The sequence below is a fragment of the Macaca fascicularis genome, chromosome 1 (assembly GCF_037993035.2).
Source record: "Macaca fascicularis isolate 582-1 chromosome 1, T2T-MFA8v1.1".
NCBI classification, from domain to species: Eukaryota; Metazoa; Chordata; class Mammalia; order Primates; family Cercopithecidae; genus Macaca; species Macaca fascicularis.
This window is the reverse complement of record NC_088375.1, coordinates 4079898-4099821: the sequence shown is the minus strand read 5'-3', so window position 1 is coordinate 4099821 and position 19924 is coordinate 4079898. Positions and strand designations below refer to the sequence as shown.

Sequence of the window (19924 nt, the reverse complement as noted above, 5' to 3'; positions counted from 1 at the left end):
CAAAGTGCAGGAATTACCAGGTATAAGCATGTGAGCCACCATGCCTGGCAGAACTATAATTTTTTTTTTTTTTTTTTTTTGAGACGGAGTCTCACTCTGTTGCCCAGGCTGGAGTGCAGTGGTGTGATCTGGGTCACTGCAAGCTCCGCCTCCTGGGTTCACGCCATTCTCCTGCCTCAGCCTCCCCAGTAGCTGGGACTACAGGCGCCCGCCACCATGCCCAGCTAATTTTTTGTATTTTTAGTAGAGACTGGGTTTCACCATGTTAACCAGGATGGTCTCGATCTCCTGATCCCGTGATCCGCCTGCCTTGGCCTCCCAAAGTGCTGGGATTATAGGCGTGAGCCACCGTGCCCGGCCACTATAATCTTATAGTACAATTCAGTAGGTAAAATTCTGAATCTTGCTTTTTTCCACCTAATTATATCACAAATCATATCTCCATGTTATTGCAAAGTTTTCATTATAAAAATGCATGCTGATTAAATTGCTCAAGAAAAAAAAGGAAGGGAATGATCTCTCTTCTGTGCGTCACTCAGACACAACCAGAATGTTTTACCTTTTTCACTCAGTAGTAAATCAAAATGATTTTTCCCTTCTGTTATCTAGTTTTTAGAAACCAACATTTTAAGAAAGAAATCCTGTTACAGTATAACATGGATGAAACCTAAGGTATTATGCTAAGCAAAGCAAGCTACAGTTGACCCTTAAACAACATGGGGGTTTAAGGCACCGACCCCCCTGCAGTTGAAAATCCAAGTGTAATTTTGCCTCCCCTGAAACTTAAACCAATAGACTACCATTGACTGGAAGCCATATCAATAACATACACGATCAGTTAACAAAAATTTTGTATGTTATATGTATTATTTACTGAATTCTTACAACAAAGTAAGCCAGAGTAAAGAAAATACTATTAAGAAAATCATAAGGAAGAGAAAATATATTTACTACCCAAAAAGTGGAAGTGGATCTTCATAAAGCTCTCGTCCTCATTGTCTTCACACTGAGTAGGCTGAGGAGGACAAGGAGATGAGGGGTTTGGTCTTGCTGTCCCAGGGTAGCAGAGACAGAAGACAATCCATGGAGAACTGGACCCATGGATTTCAAACCCATGTTTGAGGGTCACCTGTAGTTATAAATATTAATGCACAAATACTGCATGATTCCACTTGGGAGGTATCCAAAAATAACCCAACTCCTAGAAACAGAAAGTAGAGCCGTAGTGGCCAGGGAATGGCGGAGGGGGAAAAGGGGAGCTGCTGTTCAATGAGTATAGAGTTTCAGTTTTGCAAGATGAAAATGTTCTGGAGATCTGTTACACAACAATGTACATGTAGTTATCACTGCTGTACTGTACACTTAAAAATGGTTAAGGTGGGCTGGGCATGGTGGTGCACCCCAATAGTTTCAGCTACTCGGGAGGCTGAGGCTGGAGGATTGCTTGAGGCCAGGAGTTTGGGACCAGCCTGGGCAACATTGTGAGACCCTGTCTCTACAAAAAAATTTTTAAAAATTAGCCGAGCTTGGTGCCTATAGTCCCAGCTACTTGGGAAGCTGAGACCGGAGAATCACTTTTGCCCAGGAGTTTAAGGCTGTAGTGAGCTATCATGGCACCACTGTACTCCAGCCTGGGCAAAAAAATAAAAAATAAACCAATAAAGTATTGGTTAGAAGGATGTGCATAGGTTATATGCAAATAGTGTGCCATTTTATATAAGGAAGTTAAGCATTTGCAGATTTTGGTATCCATGAGAAGTCTGGGAACCAATCCACCATGGATACAGAGGGACCCCCATAGTAATATCATTAATATTTTCCATGCCAATGTTCTGCTCTAACAGGAGTGTAATTGCTTCCTAATATTTAATTATATGGCAATAACCATATTAATAAATAGAAACATAATATTCCATTAAATGAATATTCCATATTACATATCCATTCATCTATTGGTAAAGGTTGCTAACAATTTTTAATATCATGGATACCACATGATAAACATTATTGGATAAAGTATAGGCCTTTTCAGATGTCAGAGGGCCTTGTGAAGCAAGCCGTGGCAGTCATGGGTTACTGAAGGGTTTTAAATGAGAATAACATGACGAGATTTGCATTTTATTTTATTTTAATTCATACTTGTTTTTATTGAATGCGATTGTACTTTAGACAAACCAGTCTGATGGTAGTAAGAAGTTAGATTGGAGTACTTTATAGTCATCCTTTCCCTGGGTCATATCTGACAGCTTGGAGCCCTTTGTACATTTGGGTAATTTTTTCCTAAATGCTTTTATTTATCTCTTTTATTCAGTAAAACTTAATTGCCATGTTTCTATTATGCTGTGGGTAGAATGTATGAGCCCCTCCAAAATTCATATGTTGGAGCTTAACCACCCCCAATGAGATAGTATTAAGAGGTGGAGCCTTCAGGGGGCAGTTAAGTCAAGAGGGTAGATCCGTCATGAACAGGATGAGCAATGCTATAAAAGGGCTGGAGAGAATGAGCTAGGCCCCTTTTTGCCCTGGCGTCCCTTCCACCACATTAGGACACAGTGCTCGTGCCCTCTGGAGGCCACAGCATTCAAGGCCCCATCTTGGAAGCAGAGACCAGGCCTTCCCCAGACACCAAGTCTGCTGGTACCCTGATCTGGGACTTCCCAGCCTCCATAACTGTAATACATGTATGCTGTTTATACATTTATCCAGTCTAAGGTATGTCATCATAGCAGCACAACTGGACTAAGACTGAAGTTGATTTTTGTGGGATTGTTGCTGTAACAAATACCTGAAAATGTGGAAGTGGCTTTGGAACTGGATAATGGGTAGAGGCTGGAAGACTGAGGTGTGTGCTAGAAAAGCCTGGATTGCTGTGAACAGAGCACTCATGGTGATTCTGGTGAGGGCTTAGAGAAGAGATCTGTAGAGAGAGCCTAAATCTTCTTAGAGATTATCTAAGTAGACAAGAACAGAATGTTGGTAGAAATATGGATGGTAAAGCCAATTGTGTTGAGCTCACAGACGTAAATGAGGGATGAGGTATTGGAATCTGGAGGAAAGGACATCGTTGCTATAACACGACAAGGAACTTGTCTGAATTGTGTCTGCGCCTGTGCTTTATGGAAGGCAGAACTTAGAAATAATGAACTTTGGATATTGAAATTGTCAAAGAGTTTCTAAAAGTGGTAAGTTCCTGGCATTGACACTTTTACACATTGCTAATAGCAGTAAAAAATGGTGGTATTCATACTCCCTTCCTGGAGGGCATTTTAGCAATACTTATCAACAAGCTAAAAAAAATGTACAAGCTCTTTGATCAGTTTCTGGAGGAGATACTGTTATTGGGAACAAACACAAAGATTTTACTTCAAAGGTGTTAGTCACACTGTTGTTTCTAACAACAACTGGAGACAACCTGAGTGTCCATTAACACAAAAATGGTTGAACAAACCTTGGTCTGTCTGTGGATTGGAATGCTGTGCAGTCACTACAAGTATGTTGTAAAAGACTGATGCCACCACACACCTATGAGAGTGGATAAAATCCAAAGCACTGACAACAACAAATGTTGACAAGAAAGTGGAGCAGCAGGAGCTCCCCTCCCCTGCTGGTGAGGACTTACCACATGACCCAGCAGTCACTCTCCTTTTACTTATGCAAAGGAATCGAAAGTTATGGCCACACAAACACCTGCACATGGATGCTTATAGCAGCTTCATTCATAATTGGCAAAACTTGGAAGCAATCAGATGTCCTTTAGTAAGTGAATGGATAAATCAACCGTGGTACATCCAGACAATGGAATATTATTCAGCACTAAAATGAGTCATCAAGCCATTAAAATACATTGAAGAAACCTTTTTTATTTCTTTTTTGTGACAGGGTCTCACTCTGTCACCTAGGCTGGAGTGCCAGTTCTCCCACCTCAGCTTCCCAAGCAGCTGGGGTTACAGGCACATGCCATGCCCAGCTAATTTTTTAAATTTTTGTAGAGATGGGCTTTCGCCGTGTTGCCCAAGCTGATCTCAAACTCCTGGCCTCAAGTGAGGCTCCCACGTTGGCCTCCCAAAGTGCTGGGATTACAAGCATGAGCCCCCACACCTGGCCTCAGAGGAGTTTGAGGGCAGTGAAACTCCTTTGTGTGATACCATCATGGTGGAGACTTGTTATGCATTTGTCCAAATCCATTGAATGTACAACACCAAGAGCAATATGGTTTGAATATTTTTCCCTGCCCAGATCTCATGTTAAAATGTAATCCTCAGTGTCAGAGATGGGACCTGGTGGGAGGTGGGAGGTGTTTGAATCACGGACGAAGATCCCTCATGCGTGGCTTGGGTCATCCCCTTGGTGATAAATGACTTCACACAAGCTCTGAGTTCACACAAGCTCTGGTCATTTAAAACTGCGTGGCTCCTCCCTCCACGCTCTCTCTCTTGCTCCTGTTCTGGCCTTGTGATGTGCCTGTTGTCCCTTCACCTTCCACCATGACTGGAAGCTTCCTGAGGCCTCCCAAGAAACCAAGCAGATGCCAGCACCATGCTTCCTGTACAGCCTGCACAACTGTGAGCCAACTAAACCTCTTTATAAATTACCCAGTCTCAAGTGTTTATAGCAATACAAGAACAGCCTAATACAAAGAATGGAGCCTAATGTAAACTATGAACTTTGGGTAATAAAGAGGTATCAATCTAGTTTTATTTATTTATTTATTTTTGAGACAGAGTCTCACTCTGTTGCCCAGGCTGGAGTGTAGTGGCGTGATCTTGGTTCACTACAACCTCTGCCTCCCAGGTTCAAGTGTTTCTCCTGTCGCAGTCTCCCGAGTAGCTGGGATTACAGGCATGCACAACCACACCCAGCTAATTTTTGTAATTTTAGTAGAGATGTGGTTTCACCATGTTGGCCAGGCTGGTCTCAAACTCCTGGCCTCAGGTAATCTGACCACCTCGGCCTCCCAAAGTGCTGGGATTATAGGCCTGAGCTACTGCGCCTGGCCAGCTTCATTAATTTTTAACATATATACCACTCTGGTGGGGATGCTGATTGTCGGGGAGGCTGGGGATGGGGAGAGCAACCCAGGGGAGGGGGTGTGGTATGTGGGAACTGTCTGGACATTCTACTCAATTTTGCTGTGAACCTAAAACTATTCTTAACAATCTCAAGTTTATTAATTAAAAAAAAAAAGACTAATGGCTTGATAAGATGTTCACAGTGTGTTAAGTAAAAAAAATAAATAAAAAGAGGCTAGAATTCTATTTCTTGCTAAAATATATATATACATTATATATAATACATATACAAATATAATATGTGGATATAGCATTGTATTAATAAATATAAAACTACAACACAGCTCTCCAGCACTGTATATACGGAAGGGATCTGTAGATGACAGGATCAAATCCCAGAGTGATTTGTATTCTTTGTGCTCTTCTGTGGTTTTCACTGTTCCACAAAGAATATGTATTATTATTATTATCTCTGTAACAAGAACAAGAAGAAAAGAAAACTGCATTGTATCGTTCAAAAAGTTGTCTAGTGGTCACAAAGACACTATTGAAGATGCATGTTGAAAGTCTGAATGAAGTTGGTTTTTGCAATGTAAAAATAAAAAGCGATATTTTTAAATTAACGTTGTTACATACGTGATCTTAAATATATCTGTGGACGTAGTAAAGTTTATATATTTAACTTGACCAAAACTCCTTTAGGGGATTTTCTTATTAGGGAAAGGAGGCTCACTTTTTTTCATCACTGTATTCAGATATTTATTGTGTTAACCACTGCTCCTTTGCTTAAATTAATTGCAACCCGGAATAAAGCTTTTCCTCCAATCGTATTGCAACACAGCTTTCCATCATTGTTTTTGGTCTGAGTGGGGTTGAAGAGTACGTTAGTGAGGTGACTGTTCCAACACCTGCTGCCTCTCTCAAATACAAGAAAACTCTACTTGGCGTGGGGAGCGGCACTCACAATTCGGTAGAGAAACTGGAGCTGGAGAGGATGAAACAATTAGTGTAGCTGGCGCCCCTGAAGCCCCACCCTCAGAGGATTCAAACAGGGAAATTAATGGCCTGACAGGCACTGATGCAGCCTTTCCCCCATCTCTTCAAATTGGAGAAACTCTCAGTTGGAAGGGACCTTACTAAGTACCGGATTTAGCCACCTGTTGATTCTTAGAATCTCTGATGATCCATCTATTTTTAACACTTGCACTGAAATAGGAAAGGAATTTATAACCCAGAAGGTGCGTGTAGTCTTATGGTTGCACAACAGCCTCTGGAATCTTTAGAATAAATAATTTTTCCAAAGTAAGTGGCTTTAAATTTTTTTCTTTGTAAAGACAACATTTTTGGTAAATGCCAATTTTTGTGATTTTATTCTATCCAAGGTAGAGAAATATTTTCTAAATTGTGTTTGTGTTTTGGTTTTGAAACATAATTATGTCAAAATTTGTATATATACTATTTAGAGCCTAATGTGAACTATCTCGTGGTTTTTATATTTTTTACTACAAATAGTTTTAAAAAATTCGCATGTATATCTCATTTGGTGACCTAGAACTAGTTGAAATGTAGATGCTTTATAAACCATCTTAACTACTGACATTATCTTGTTTTTTGTGAAGCATGAAATAGTTCAGTTTATTGACTAATTGTTATGTCACTGGGGAGAAATGAATTTTCACGGTGTGTTTTATTGTGCCTATTCAGTGGGTTCAGCATTAAAATAAATTAATGCTGTTATGAGAAAAGAGATGGCCTGATGATTTATCGATGGAAATGGAAGAACTCCAGGCTGTGATCCCATCAAAACACCTGACTGACTCTGACGCCCTCAGATAGGCACTTAACCTCTCTGTGCCTGTATTTCCTCAAATCCCAAATGGATTAAGAAAATTGATTTAGACCAAAGTAGAGTGAGAAACACAGTATTTGCCACATGCTTTGAGGCTGAGATAAATGTTCATAGTATTAAAAAGTCACACCGTATTTATTGAGATGGCTGCACATTGGGGAAGAGGAAGCAAAGAGACTGTGGCGTGCCCGAAGGCACTGTGTGAGCCTCCAGAATTTGGGCCCCTTTGTGTGGCAATGAAGGCAGTATATTTTCTTCAGGTCACCTACTCCACCTTAATTCTTTGGAGGAGGAGAAGCCAGGCGTATCAGGGCCTTGGTTTTCCAGGTGAGCATCTGCTGGCACACTATGAAGATGAATTCCCTGCAAACGGTACTTTTAGCAGGCTGCACTCGAGGGGTCTTCCGGCGAAGACATTTTCCCTTTACATGCATAAATGCTGCCTGGGTTACTTTTAAATTACCACTCCACATTGGCCCTTCTCTTAGAAGAAACAAACTAGATTTAACTTACTTTGTCTCATTCATGTTTGCAGTAACAGGATGTATTTGTTTTGTGAGTTTCTTCTGTCTTTCGAAGAGAGGGATGTGGAGTTTGGTGGATATTTGTTGCTCTCGCCTTTTTTTCAGTCCAAAGAGGCCATGTGGGGAAACAGCAGAGGTGGAGGCATCACTGCTAACCCACATACCCTGTCCTCTAGACATGGGGTGAGGCAACAAGGGGTGAGGGAGAAGGTATTAAATGTGCCTAGCAATTCCATACATTATCTTATTGAATTGCCACATTCCGTGTGGCATTTTACGGATAGGTGACAGAGGCAAACTTCTGTATAAACAGGTGGGTCTACATGGTGGGTCAGTGAGGATGTGCCTGAAATTTCAGCACCGGTGATTGAGTGTTTTAGGAAAAAGTGTCATTGCATGTCATAGAACCAGAAGTGTATACACTGCTGGTAGAAATCATCATCATCGTCATCATCATCATCATCATCATCATCATCGATTCTCACAGTTCACAGAGCACCTTCATATCTCATGGAACATCATCATCGTCATCGTCATCATCATCGTCATTGCCATCATCATCGACTCTCACAGTTCACAAAGCACCTTTGTATCTCATGGAACCTTCACAACCATCCTGTAGGTTACTGTTCCCCCTGTATTAGACATGAGCATGCTGAAGCTAGAGGATGAATTTTAATAACATTCTTAAGTATTATTGGTTTAACATGGGGAATATATTGTGATTTTTCTCTATAAGAAAGGTAATGTCTTTTTAAATTATTTATCTATGTATTTACTTTTCATACCTAGTCCTGTAGAACATCTATTTTTTAAAAAAGATTCTAACCAATACAGAAAGAAGTCAAGTGCATTTTCCCAACACGACTTTGATTAAATGAAGAAATGCAATGACTTTGTAGTCTTTTCATACCTGTCTGATATAATGTACGGAATCTTTCTTGAATTCATTTCAGTATAATTGAGTTTTCTCCTGGAGAAAATAGGTTTAGATTGCACCATTTTTTCTGCATTTCTGCATCAACTCTGTGAGATACAGTTTGTTTGTTTTTTTTTTTTGAGACAGAATCTTGCTCTGAAGTGGAGTGGTGTGATCTCTGAAGTGGAGTGGTGTGATCTCGGCTCACTGCACCCTCCATCTCCTGGGTTCAAGAGATCCTCCTGCCTCAGCCTCCCGAGTAGCTGGGACCACAGGTGCACACCACCATGCCCAGCTAATTTTTGTGTTTTTAGTAGAGATGGGATTTCGCCATGTTGGCCAGGATGGTCTCAAACTCCTGACCTCAGGAGATCTACCCACCTTGGCCTCCCAAAGTGCTGGGATTACAGGTGTGAAATACAGTTCTGAATTCTGAGTATCTGCTCTGCTTGATGATAGTGATTCAAACTTGATCAGACTTCTGCTTGATGATAGTGATTCAAAGTCTTTGGATAAAAATATGTCATATATTTAGAATATATGTTAGTTATAATGTTTGTCAGAGCTGCTTTGATAGTGCACCACACAGAGTGGCTTAAACAATAGAAATGTATTGTCTCACAGTTCTCAAGGCTGAAAGTTTAAGATCAAGGTATCAGCATGATTAAACGTCTACCCTATACTTCTTGTTCTTTTTTATGACATTGGAATATACCATATTTGAAAAATGCATTTTAGAAAAACTAATGGAATCCAAAAAAGTTTGGAGTTTAGTGACTAATAATATATTAATATTGATTCATTAGTTATGACAAGTGTGCCATAATAATGTAAGAGTTAATGATAGATGAATTCTATCACAAATGAAATTACAAATTATATTACAAAGCAATAGTAATCAAAACAGTGTGGTACTGGCATAAAAACAGTCATATAGACTATTGGAACAGAATAGGAAGCTTATAAATGAAGCCATGCATAAATGGTCAGCTAATTCTCAGCAAGAGTGCCAAGAATACACCATAGGGAAAGGATAGTGTCTTCAGTAAATGGTGATAGGAAAACTGTTATTAACATGGAGATGAATGATATTGAATCCTTATCTCACACCATACACAAAAAATCAACTCAAACTGGATTAAAGATTTAAATGTGAGACTTGGAGCCATAAAACTAGAACAAAACATAGGGAAAATACTCTTTGACATTGGTCTGGGCAATGATTTTTTGGATATGATACCAAAAGCACAGGCAACAAAAGCAAAAATAAACAAGTGGGACTACGTCAAACTAAAAAGTTCCTGCATGCAAAAGAAACAAGCAGCAAAATGTAAGGCAACCTATGGAATGGGAGAAAATATTGCAAACCATACATTTGATAAGGGGTTAATATTCCAATACATATAAGGAACTCAGGCAACTCAGGTGCAAAAACAAAAACGACCTAATTAAAAAAAAAAATGGAAAAAAGGACCTGACATTTTTTCAAAGGAGACATACAAATGTCCGACAGGTATATGAACATCATTGTTCATCAAGGAAATGCAAACCAAAACCACAATGAGATATCACGTCACACATATTATAATGGCTACTATCAAAAAGACAAAAGTGTTGACGAGGGTGTGGACAGAAAGGAACCTGTCGGTGGGAATGTAAATTGGCACAGACACTATGGAAAACACTATGGTGGTTTCTCAAGAAACTAAAAATAGAATTACCATATCATCCAACAATCCCACTTCTGGGTATAAATCCCAAAAGAAGTAAAATCAGAATCTCTAAGAGCTAGCTGTATTGCTATGTTTATTGCAGCATTATTCACAGTAACTAAGATATGGAAACAACATATCTATAGACAAATGAGTGGATAAACAAAAGGTGTGTGTATATGTACATATGTAATGGAATATTATTCAGCCTTAAAAAAAGGAGGTCCTAGGCCGGGCGCGGTGGCTCAAGCCTGTAATCCCAGTACTTTGGGAGGCCGAGGCGGGTGGATCACGAAGTCAGGAGATCGAGACCATCCTGGCTAACATGGTGAAACCCCGTCTCTACTAAAAATACAAAAAAAAAACTAGCCGGGCGTGGTGGCGGGCGCCTGTAGTCCCAGCTACTCGGAGGCTGAGGCAGGAGAATGGCGTAAACCCGGGAGGCGGAGCTTGCAGTGAGCCGAGATCGGGCCACTGCACTCCAGCCTGGGTGACACAGCGAGACTCCGTCTCAAAAAAAAAAAAAAAAAAAAAGGAGGTCCTGCTATTTGCAACAACATGGATGAACTTGGAGGACATTATGCTAAGTGAAATAAGGTAGACACAGAAAGACAAATACTGCATGATCTCTGTTACATTTTCAAAAGTCAAACTCATGGAAACAGAATAGATGGGTAGTTAACCAGACATGAGGGTAGGGGAGATGGGAAAATGTTGGTCAAAGGGTACAAGCTTTCAGTGATAAGAAAAACAATTTCTGATGTACAGCGTGGTGACTATGGTTAATAATTATTCTATTCTTGAAATTTACTGAGAGTAGATCTCAAGTGTTCTCCCCATACATACAAAAAAGGTAACTAGTGAGTCCATGGATATGTTAATAAGCCTGTGTGGTAATCATTTCACAAGGTATATGTATGTCAAAATGTCATGTGGTACACCTTAAATATATGGAATTTTTATTTGTCCATCATACCTCAATAAGACTGGAAAAAAAATAGAGGAAACTGAATGACAGGTATATGGGAACTCTATATTGTATTTGGAACTTTTCTGTATATCTAAAGCTATTCTAAAATCAAAAGGTTATTCAAATATAAACATCCTTTTATAATATAAAATGGTGTCTATGTTAAACATTCCATGAATGCTGTACTTGGAATTATTATGTAATTATATTGTTTCTAATGCCATTGCTTATACATGTTTTTGTGCTCAAGAACAAATTGGATATGGCCTCTAGAGGACAGTGTTGGGTCATAGAAAGATGTTACAATTTCTGCCCAAGTTGAAGATGGTCATAACCATTTTTCTTCTTATTTTCTAACCACAAGGCCTGTTTATTCATTGTCCCTCTTTTAAAAACAACAATAACAAAGAACATTTATGACTTGTCCGCTATTCTGACTAGTTGGCTGTTTTGTTTTAACTTATTTTCGTGTAATTTTGGTTCCACAAAGATCTATTAGGCGAGAAAGGTCTGCGGAGATTGCACCATAATCTTCACATCCCTGAGGGTTTGTGAAAGTCATGAGGGAACCCGGGGAAGCGATATGAGGCATATATTATGTGTCATTTGTGAGTTCTTCCATGATGGAGATGGAATTATAGAGTTGAACTTCCTTTGGAACAACAAACAACAGTTTGTAGCTTGATCAGGGTGCATGTAAGCTAAAAAGGGGTTTTGATCTTTTAAAGGTTGAGACCGCTGCTCTACAGTGGTTTGTTGGTGGTGGGAAGAAAGGGAAAAAACCATTGCTCTCGCTTCTGGAGCAAATTTCTGGAGTAACCAGAATAGCAACTCAACATTTTTATTTTAAAATTCCTCCTTTGGAGATAACCTCATGAGATTTACATTGTATTTGTCCGAGGCTCCTGAGTAGGGAGTTGCAGAGTGCTACTCAAGCGCATCAGAGCCATGTGAACATTAATTTGCAAAATGCTCGCCTTGGACCTAGAGGCAACTGAAAACAATTGTTCATGAATGGATGGACTCAGAAATTCTGAAACACACAGTTCTGTCATTGAATGCATTGCATTTTCTGCTGAGAGTGGAGTCTGAGGGTTCCACCATGCTAGGTGTGAATCTAGTATAAACATGAAAAAATAAGAGTCATTTGGATGATGGTGTGTTCCACTTAGCAGCAACCTATAGTGTTTCGTTTGTTTGTTTGTTTTTGCTCAAAGAATAAATCTGTCCAAAGCTCATCTGCTGAATTGGGATCTATGAGCCTTTTAATAGGATTTTTGAAAGGGAGTGGAAAATTTACAGCTCCTTATAGATAGCCTGACATAAAAGTTAAGGTCAATGGTGTTTTGTTCAGCCACTCCATCCAAGTCGAACCCACGGGCAGGGATCTGTTTCGTTCTCATTTAATAGTGCTAAGTGCCAAACTTTCTCTTTCTCAGGTATAGTCTTCTAATCTCGTGGTGGTGTGACAAAGTTCTATTTACCATGTAGGTACTTACTGCATATTATGATGATTTAAGATGTAGTTGGTCCTTGAGATGGTGATTGGTCCCCTAACCTGATGCCTCATTCAGGGTTCCTTATCAGGGAAAAGCATCGCCTTATCCCAGTGGTATAAGTCAGAATCTTGGGAGTCATCCTTGAATCCTCTGTTTTTTCCATCCTTATTCATAATGAATGCAGGACCAGGTCCTATCAATTTCACTTCTTAAAATATTTTTTGAAGCCATCCATTTCTCTCTCGATGGCCGTCACTCCAATCTACGCCCTTGTCATATCTGCTCGGACTACTGAAGAAGCTGCCTTACCCTCAACCCGTGTCCTCTTTCAAAACCTGCATCTCTGAGACCGTCACCGATTTCCCATTGTTCTTAGGCTGGCAACCTTACCACTGTCGTGGACAAGAAGGCCCTGCCGCCTTGTCCCTGTCTCTCTTTCTAGCCTCGTCTTGAAGGCTTCTCCCTGCCCCTTGTACTGCAGCCTCCTAGCCTCCCATGCGTCAGCACCGAGTCTCAGCATGTTCAGTTTCCTCTGGGTGACTGTCTCTCCCCGGCTGTGTCTGTCTCGTCACCTTCTACTCGTCCTTCCTAAGCCAGCTGGAGTGTTATCTCCTCATGGATGACTGCCCTGGTCTCCTGGTCTAAGAAGTGTTCTCTTTCTTTCTTTCTTTCTTTCTTTATTATTTTTTGAGATGGAGTCTCGCTCTGTCGCCCGGACTGGAGGACAGTGGTGCGATCTTGGCTCACTGCAACCTCCACCTCCCGGGTTCAAGTGGTTTTCCTGCCTCAGCCTCCCGTGTAGCTGGGATTACAGGTGTGCACCACTACGCCCAGGTAATTTTTGTATTTGTAGAAGAGATGGGGTTTCACCGTGTTGGCCAGGATGGTCTCGAACTCCTGACCTCAAGTGATCCACCTGCCTTGGCCTCCCCAAGTGCTGGGGTTACGCCACAATGCCCGGCCGAGTGTTCTTTATTGACTGTTCTTACAGACCCATGCTCCTTCCCCTCATTGTGCTTACATCAGTTCACAGTGTATTTGTGTTGTGTTTCTTGATTAATGTCTGTCTCCCTTATCAGAGTATCAGCTGTGTTCAAGTTGAATGATGAAGAGAAATCTTAAAAAAATAAAGTACCAGCTCTGTGAGCAGGGGTCATGCCTGAGCGTGCTCACCATCCGGAGTCTCCAGCACTTGTTACAGTGCTTGGAAAAAGTAGTTGCTGAATACGTTTGTTGAGTGAATAAATGGCTGTTTACTTATTGAATGTTTAGGTAGAAGAAGAAGAACCCACTGGATACATTCGATTCGAAAAATTTCTTCCGGTGATGACAGAAATACTACTAGAAAGGAGGTAAGTAAGTAAATGCAATTGTTAAGGCAAAGTAATGGTTTGAATTATGAATCCGTTCATTTCAGGATGCTTGACTTTTTCACTTTGTATGTTATACTCAACCAGTGTATCTTAAGGTGGCCTCCCTCTAACCTTTCAAGATACTTCTGAACTGCCAGTTGGTACATGCTTAGAAATATCAACCACATTAGTGTTATCCTAAGCAAAGCATAATTAGAGGGTAAATAAGCTACAAAAATCGTAAATCAACATTCTTATTATCTTCTGTTTTGAATTATCAATGATAAGTAAGAATCCTAACATTTTTCTAGCAAAAATATAGCATTAGCTTACGATAGTTCATTCATCATAGAATTCTTGTGCCCAGATAAATTGATTTCCAAAAAGCGAATAGATAACCTCAAACATGTCAGTGATTTTGCACTAAGTATTTCCTGTGGGGCTGAGGTATTTCAACTTTCATATCCAGAAATCCAAAAAGATTTCAGTGAGGTGAGTATTATCATCCCAGTATATCAGCAGCCTTTATTTTATTTTTTATTTTATTTTATTTTATTTTTTTGAGAGGGAGTTTCACTCTTGTCACCCAGGCTGGAATGCAATGGCACCATCTCCACTCACTGCAACCTCTGCCTCCTGGGTTCAAGCGATTCTCCTGCCTCAGCCTCCCGAGTAGCTGGGATTACAGGCGCATGTATGCCACCACGCCTGGCTAATTTTTGTGTTTTTAGTAGAGACAGGGTTTCATTATGTTGGCCAGTCTGGTCTCGAACTCCTGACCTCAGGTGATCTGCCCACCTCGGCCTCCCAAAGTGCTGGGATTACAGGCGTGAGCCACTGCGCCCAGCCTTTTTTTGTTTTATGTGGTCATTTATTACAGGGGTCCCCAACCACCAGGCCAGGGACTGGTTGCACGCTTCTTATGAGAATCTAATGCCCGATGATCTGAGGTGGAGCAGTTTCATCCACAACCCATCCCTCCCCCTCCTGGGTCTGTGGAAGAATTATCTTCGGTGAAACTGGTCCCTGGTGCCAAAAAGGTTGGAGACTGCTGATTTATTATGTAGAGACTGCAGTAAATACTGTGGCATTTACTCATTTTATTGCATAATTATAGATACAGACCAATTCCAGAAGATGTCCTTCTTCGAGCTTTTGAGGTATGTAAACTCCAGTTTCTGTGCATACACATACATATAAATACATATACTTATATACACATGTATATGAAAAATTCATCATGTAGAACTTAATTCACCAAATGAAAAAATATAATACCTATCTTTTCTTTTCCCCTAGGTTTTAGATTCAGCTAAACGTGGGTTTCTTACTAAGGATGAACTGATCAAGTATATGACTGAAGAAGGTAAGCATGATTTATTACTTATCACAGTGACTTATGTGAGGAATTAATAATTTGTTAACAGTTATGTGGAAGTTATAGGGGATACTTTAAAATCAGTTGTTCTGGTTAAAAAGTTATTTACTGTTCCTACTATTTTGGCTTGGGGATGGTTTCTGTTCTGTGGGGGTTAAGAGGACAAAGAGTAGGGAAAGGGGAGATGGGTTGTTGTCTCGTAGGATTTTGTGAAGCATAGTGATTACTTCTATAATTTCCGGCATTCCATTCAGAGCGTTTCCAGAATAAAAGATATGCCATGTGGAAAACATGAACTATCAATCACTGTAAATGAAAGCCTCCTCCTAGATTGAAGATTTGAATATAAGTATATAAAAATTCCCTTTTTTTTTTTTTTTTGAGACAGAGTCTCACTCTCTTGCCCAGGCTAGAGTGCAGTGGTGTGATCTCAGCTCACTGCAACCTCCGCCTCCCGGGTTCAAGTGATTCTCCTACCTCCGCCTCCTGAGTAGCTGGGATTACAAGCATGGGCCACCATGCCCAGCTAATTTTTGTAGTTTTAGTAGAGATGGATTTCATCATGTTGGCCATGCTGGTCTCGAACTCCTGACCTCAGGTGATCCATCCATCTTGGCCTCCCACAGTGCTGGTAAAATTTCCTTTTTAAAGAGCTTTTCTGTCGGTGAAGTTACAGCTAATGTAACCTCAATTGAATACTGAGGTCATTTTTAACACTAAAAATTTCCTTTTTTAATTTTAATTGAACCATATATATTTGTTTCGATCATGGCCCATCATACATATATGCATACACACACACGTAAAACCTGCACACTTACATACATGCCAACGTATTTCCTTTAGGCATTCTCTCTGCTAAGCTGATGTGTAAAGTTGTTTACCCTGAAGGTCAGTGGCCTGATGGACAGTCTCCTGAAGCCAGCCTCATATTGGTCACCTTGCCTTCTCCCATACAGAGCTAGAGCTCCCTGGTTCACACATTGAGTCCTGAATGACTCAGTTGCTGATCACTTGTGACAGAATCAAAAGTGCAAGTAATTTGGAGTAGGGAAGACTAAGACTGCATCTACATGCATGACTGGTTTGACCATCCCAACTTGATCCATCTTTAGACGGAACACAGGGAGTGAGGGTAAGAATGCCACGACCATCAGAGCTGCCACCCAAGAACTCTTATGCCGTTGTTAAAATTATCTTAGGGATTAATTTTGATGGGAATGTTACAACTTTCAAAGCATCAGCTTCTTAATCCTAAGGATTAGTTTAAAGAAAGTAAATCCTAGGTTATGTATTAGGCAACATGAGTTTAGTCAAAATGGCTCAAACAGTTAGCTTTTCCTACTGTTGTGTGCCTACTGTATGTTTAGGATTCAGTAAGTGTAGTAAGGTATAATGATACTGAAATCTTCCTCTCTCAAGGATATTACAATCTTATTGGGGAGATAAAACTAACATAAAATAATTCACAATACAAGACAATAGAAAAATCAATATCAGAAGATCAACCAGGGCCGGACCAGCCTGGAAAGCTCGGTCTGGGAAGACTTAAAGAGAAAATAGGTTTTTTTGAGAGGGTAGAATGTATATGGTTAAGTTGAGGGCAGAGGTAAACTCTGATACATTTTAATTCCCTCACACACGGTAGATCTCAACAAATGTTTGTTGAATGAATGAATGAATGAATGAATGAATGAGTAGATGATGAAGACCAGGTGAAGGGGCTAATGAGAGGGAGACATTATTGATATGTAAAACAGTCTGAACAAAAATTGGGAGGTAGGAATGAACATGCTATTTCAGAGAGAAAATAAGCCTAGCTGGCCCAGAGGATAATGTTGGCAAACAGTGGGAAATTAACTTCAGTAGATTTACTAGGACTAAATTGTGGAGTCCCAGGCTCAGGAGTTTGGAATTCACCTGTGGGCAATGGAGAAGTATTATAGGCTTTTAAGCAGATGAGTCACATGGTGTATGAGTGATTGTGAGAAGGTTTTTCTGGTGCTGGTCGGTTTGTTAGATGCATGAGAAAGAGGTTGGACTAGGGAGGCCAGTTAGAAGGTTATTTCAGCATCTGAAGGCACCCAAATAAAGGCCTGACCTGGCAACAGAAATGGCAATGGGGAGAAGGGATTGGTACAGTAGGACTGTCTGTGCAGGATCCATGGGTCATGATGAGTAACAGAGTGTAGGTGACAAAGATGAGAGCCGAATCAAAAATAACATCAAGGCTCTGCCCTCAGTGACAAATATTATGGTAACGCTACTGACTAAAACAGAAAAGTCAGAACAGACTGCAGTGTATACAGAGATGGTGCAATCACGTGGTTTACTTGGAGGACTGTGTGATAATTTCGAAAATGGTATGTTTACAGATAGTTCATGGTACTTAAAGATCACCTATTGAGTACAGATAGTTCATGGTACTTAAAGATCAACTATTGAGTATCTCAGTGGACTAAGCATAGGACAGGTATTTTCAAGTAAGAATATATATGGTTTCAATTATTCATTCAACAAGTGTTATTACAAACCTTCTACATATATGAACCAATATGTTTGGAAGTAATATGTAAGATGTAAATTACTATGCAAATCTAAGTTATGATTTAATATAACGGACCCATCAGCTAAGTGTAATAGCAGTTGACTAGTTTGGTAAAATAGGTGCTTAAGAATTGCTAGTTTGAGAGCCTCAGAATTCTACAAATTGTTTTTAAGTAAATTTATGCTTCATAGCAATATAGATTCAAGTTACTTGCACGCGCTTCATAATATTCACAAAGTATCAGCTAGTTTGAGAATATGCATTCTTACAGCCCAGGATGTCATATGATAAACAAAATAAATCACATTGAATCAAGTTCCTACAAGATAGAAGTCCCTAAGTGTCCAGGAATGTGCATTGCATCAGACAGTGTTTAGCAGGAGGGAAGATCTCAGAACAAGTTTTTAAACAAACACTTACATGTTGCTGCTTATATGCTAGGTACTGTTCTACATCCCATTCAAATCACAACACATTTCATCCTCATGACAACCCTGTGTGATAGGTAGTGTCATTATCACCTCCATTTTATAGACAGGTAAACTAAGGTGTGGGGCAGTTAAGTGACTTGCTCAAGACTTTAGAGCGAGTAAGAGGCAGCCAGCATGTGAATCCAAACTTGTGCTTTAACCATGCGGTGATTTTCCTTCCATCTTTAATCAAATACTGGGGCTTCAGGTTGATCCTCTGGTAATCTCAAAAGTTTTCATCTAAATAAATAACCTTGTTCGTGATATCTGTGTGTCTTCCTACTGTTTTGCCTGAAATGACGCGTTCTGGAGGTTGCTTGATCTGTGACATCTGCAGGCTGAAAGAAGTCCAGAATCTGCCAGGGTGTACAATAGCCTTCTCTTTGAACCTCTGGACTGTCGTGATATCCTGGCTCTGCAGCTCCAGGGAGTGTAACTAGTGACAGTGTGGGAGTTTGTGGGGCTCCATGGCTATTAAGCTGACTAGTGGAAAGAGAAAGAAAAAAATCAGATGATCATAAATGATAAATTTTCCTTTTTGTCTCTCTGAGGTGAGCCTTTTTCTCAAGAGGAAATGGAAGAAATGTTGTCTGCTGCAATTGATCCAGAATCAAATTCAATTCATTACAAGGACTATATAACAATGATGGTGATAGATGAAAATTAAATGTTCTAAAGATAATTTCTAATTGAAAGGACAATGTTAGAAATTGCTTCTCCATGTTAATTTCACATCTGAGATAAGAGAATCTAAGGAATCTTAGGATTCCTATATGTGATATTTAATACCTTGTGACGTAACTATTTCTATTTTGAGATACTTTGTTTTTAAAGATGATCATAACACTTTAAAACAAATTTAGTATGTCTAGTCTTAGAGAATGATAAATTACTCTTTATTTAAAAACTATTCTTAAAACATTTTAACATTAGAATTGATTATTATATTCTGTAATAAAACTCAGGTAACCTTCAAATTAAGTAAGCTGACAAAATGAAAATGACTGTAATGACCCAAGGTTTGACATATAAAGATCTTAAGAGGGGGCAGAATGACCAGCAATTGACAATGAGTAGCAATATAATGAAGGCTTCCTTTTTCAACAATAACAAATGCTTCATCAATCTGAGTGTGGAAGGAGATTTATCAAAATAAATATTAATTGATTTTTTATGAGTGCCAATTACGAATGTCATTTGGGATTGTAATAACTGAGTGTAAACATTTATATTTGCTGATCCAGCATGTCACCATTTATGGAGTAGCTAAAGGAGTTGAGATCATTGAAACTAGAGAAAAGAAGGCTGAGTGGAAATTCATAGTGTAAGGTAGTGGCAATTCTCTCTTTGTCTTTAGAATTGTCACCTACTCGGTATATCTGTCATGGGAATATTGTCCTGAATACTGAGTAAGAATACTGAGAAATGTTTTGGTGTGCAAATGTGCAGCTCCTGAAAGAGCAGAATGAAGGACGCCTCTGAGCACAAGCAGTCACAATGGAAAAATAGTCACTATATGGCAACTTACAAGCAAAGGGGAAGATAAGGTAAAGGAGAATGAACACTTTTCCCAACTTAGATATTCTTTTATAACAATACACACACACACACACACACACACACACACGGATCTCTATTTAAAGATGGCTTTACCACCGTATGTGTGTATCTACATAGATGGAAACGTTTCATGT

General features: G+C 39.8%; 1 protein-coding gene across 1 annotated transcript in view; it reads left to right on the top strand.

Moving 5' to 3' along the window:
* The window catches only part of DRC8 (dynein regulatory complex subunit 8), a 168542-nt gene that overhangs the window by 106901 nt on the left and 41717 nt on the right, over positions 1–19924 (top strand). Inside the window, 3 exon segments of the mRNA XM_015431792.4 lie at positions 13755–13834; positions 14952–14994; positions 15134–15200. Of these exon segments, the coding sequence (XP_015287278.3) occupies positions 13755–13834; positions 14952–14994; positions 15134–15200 (190 nt within the window).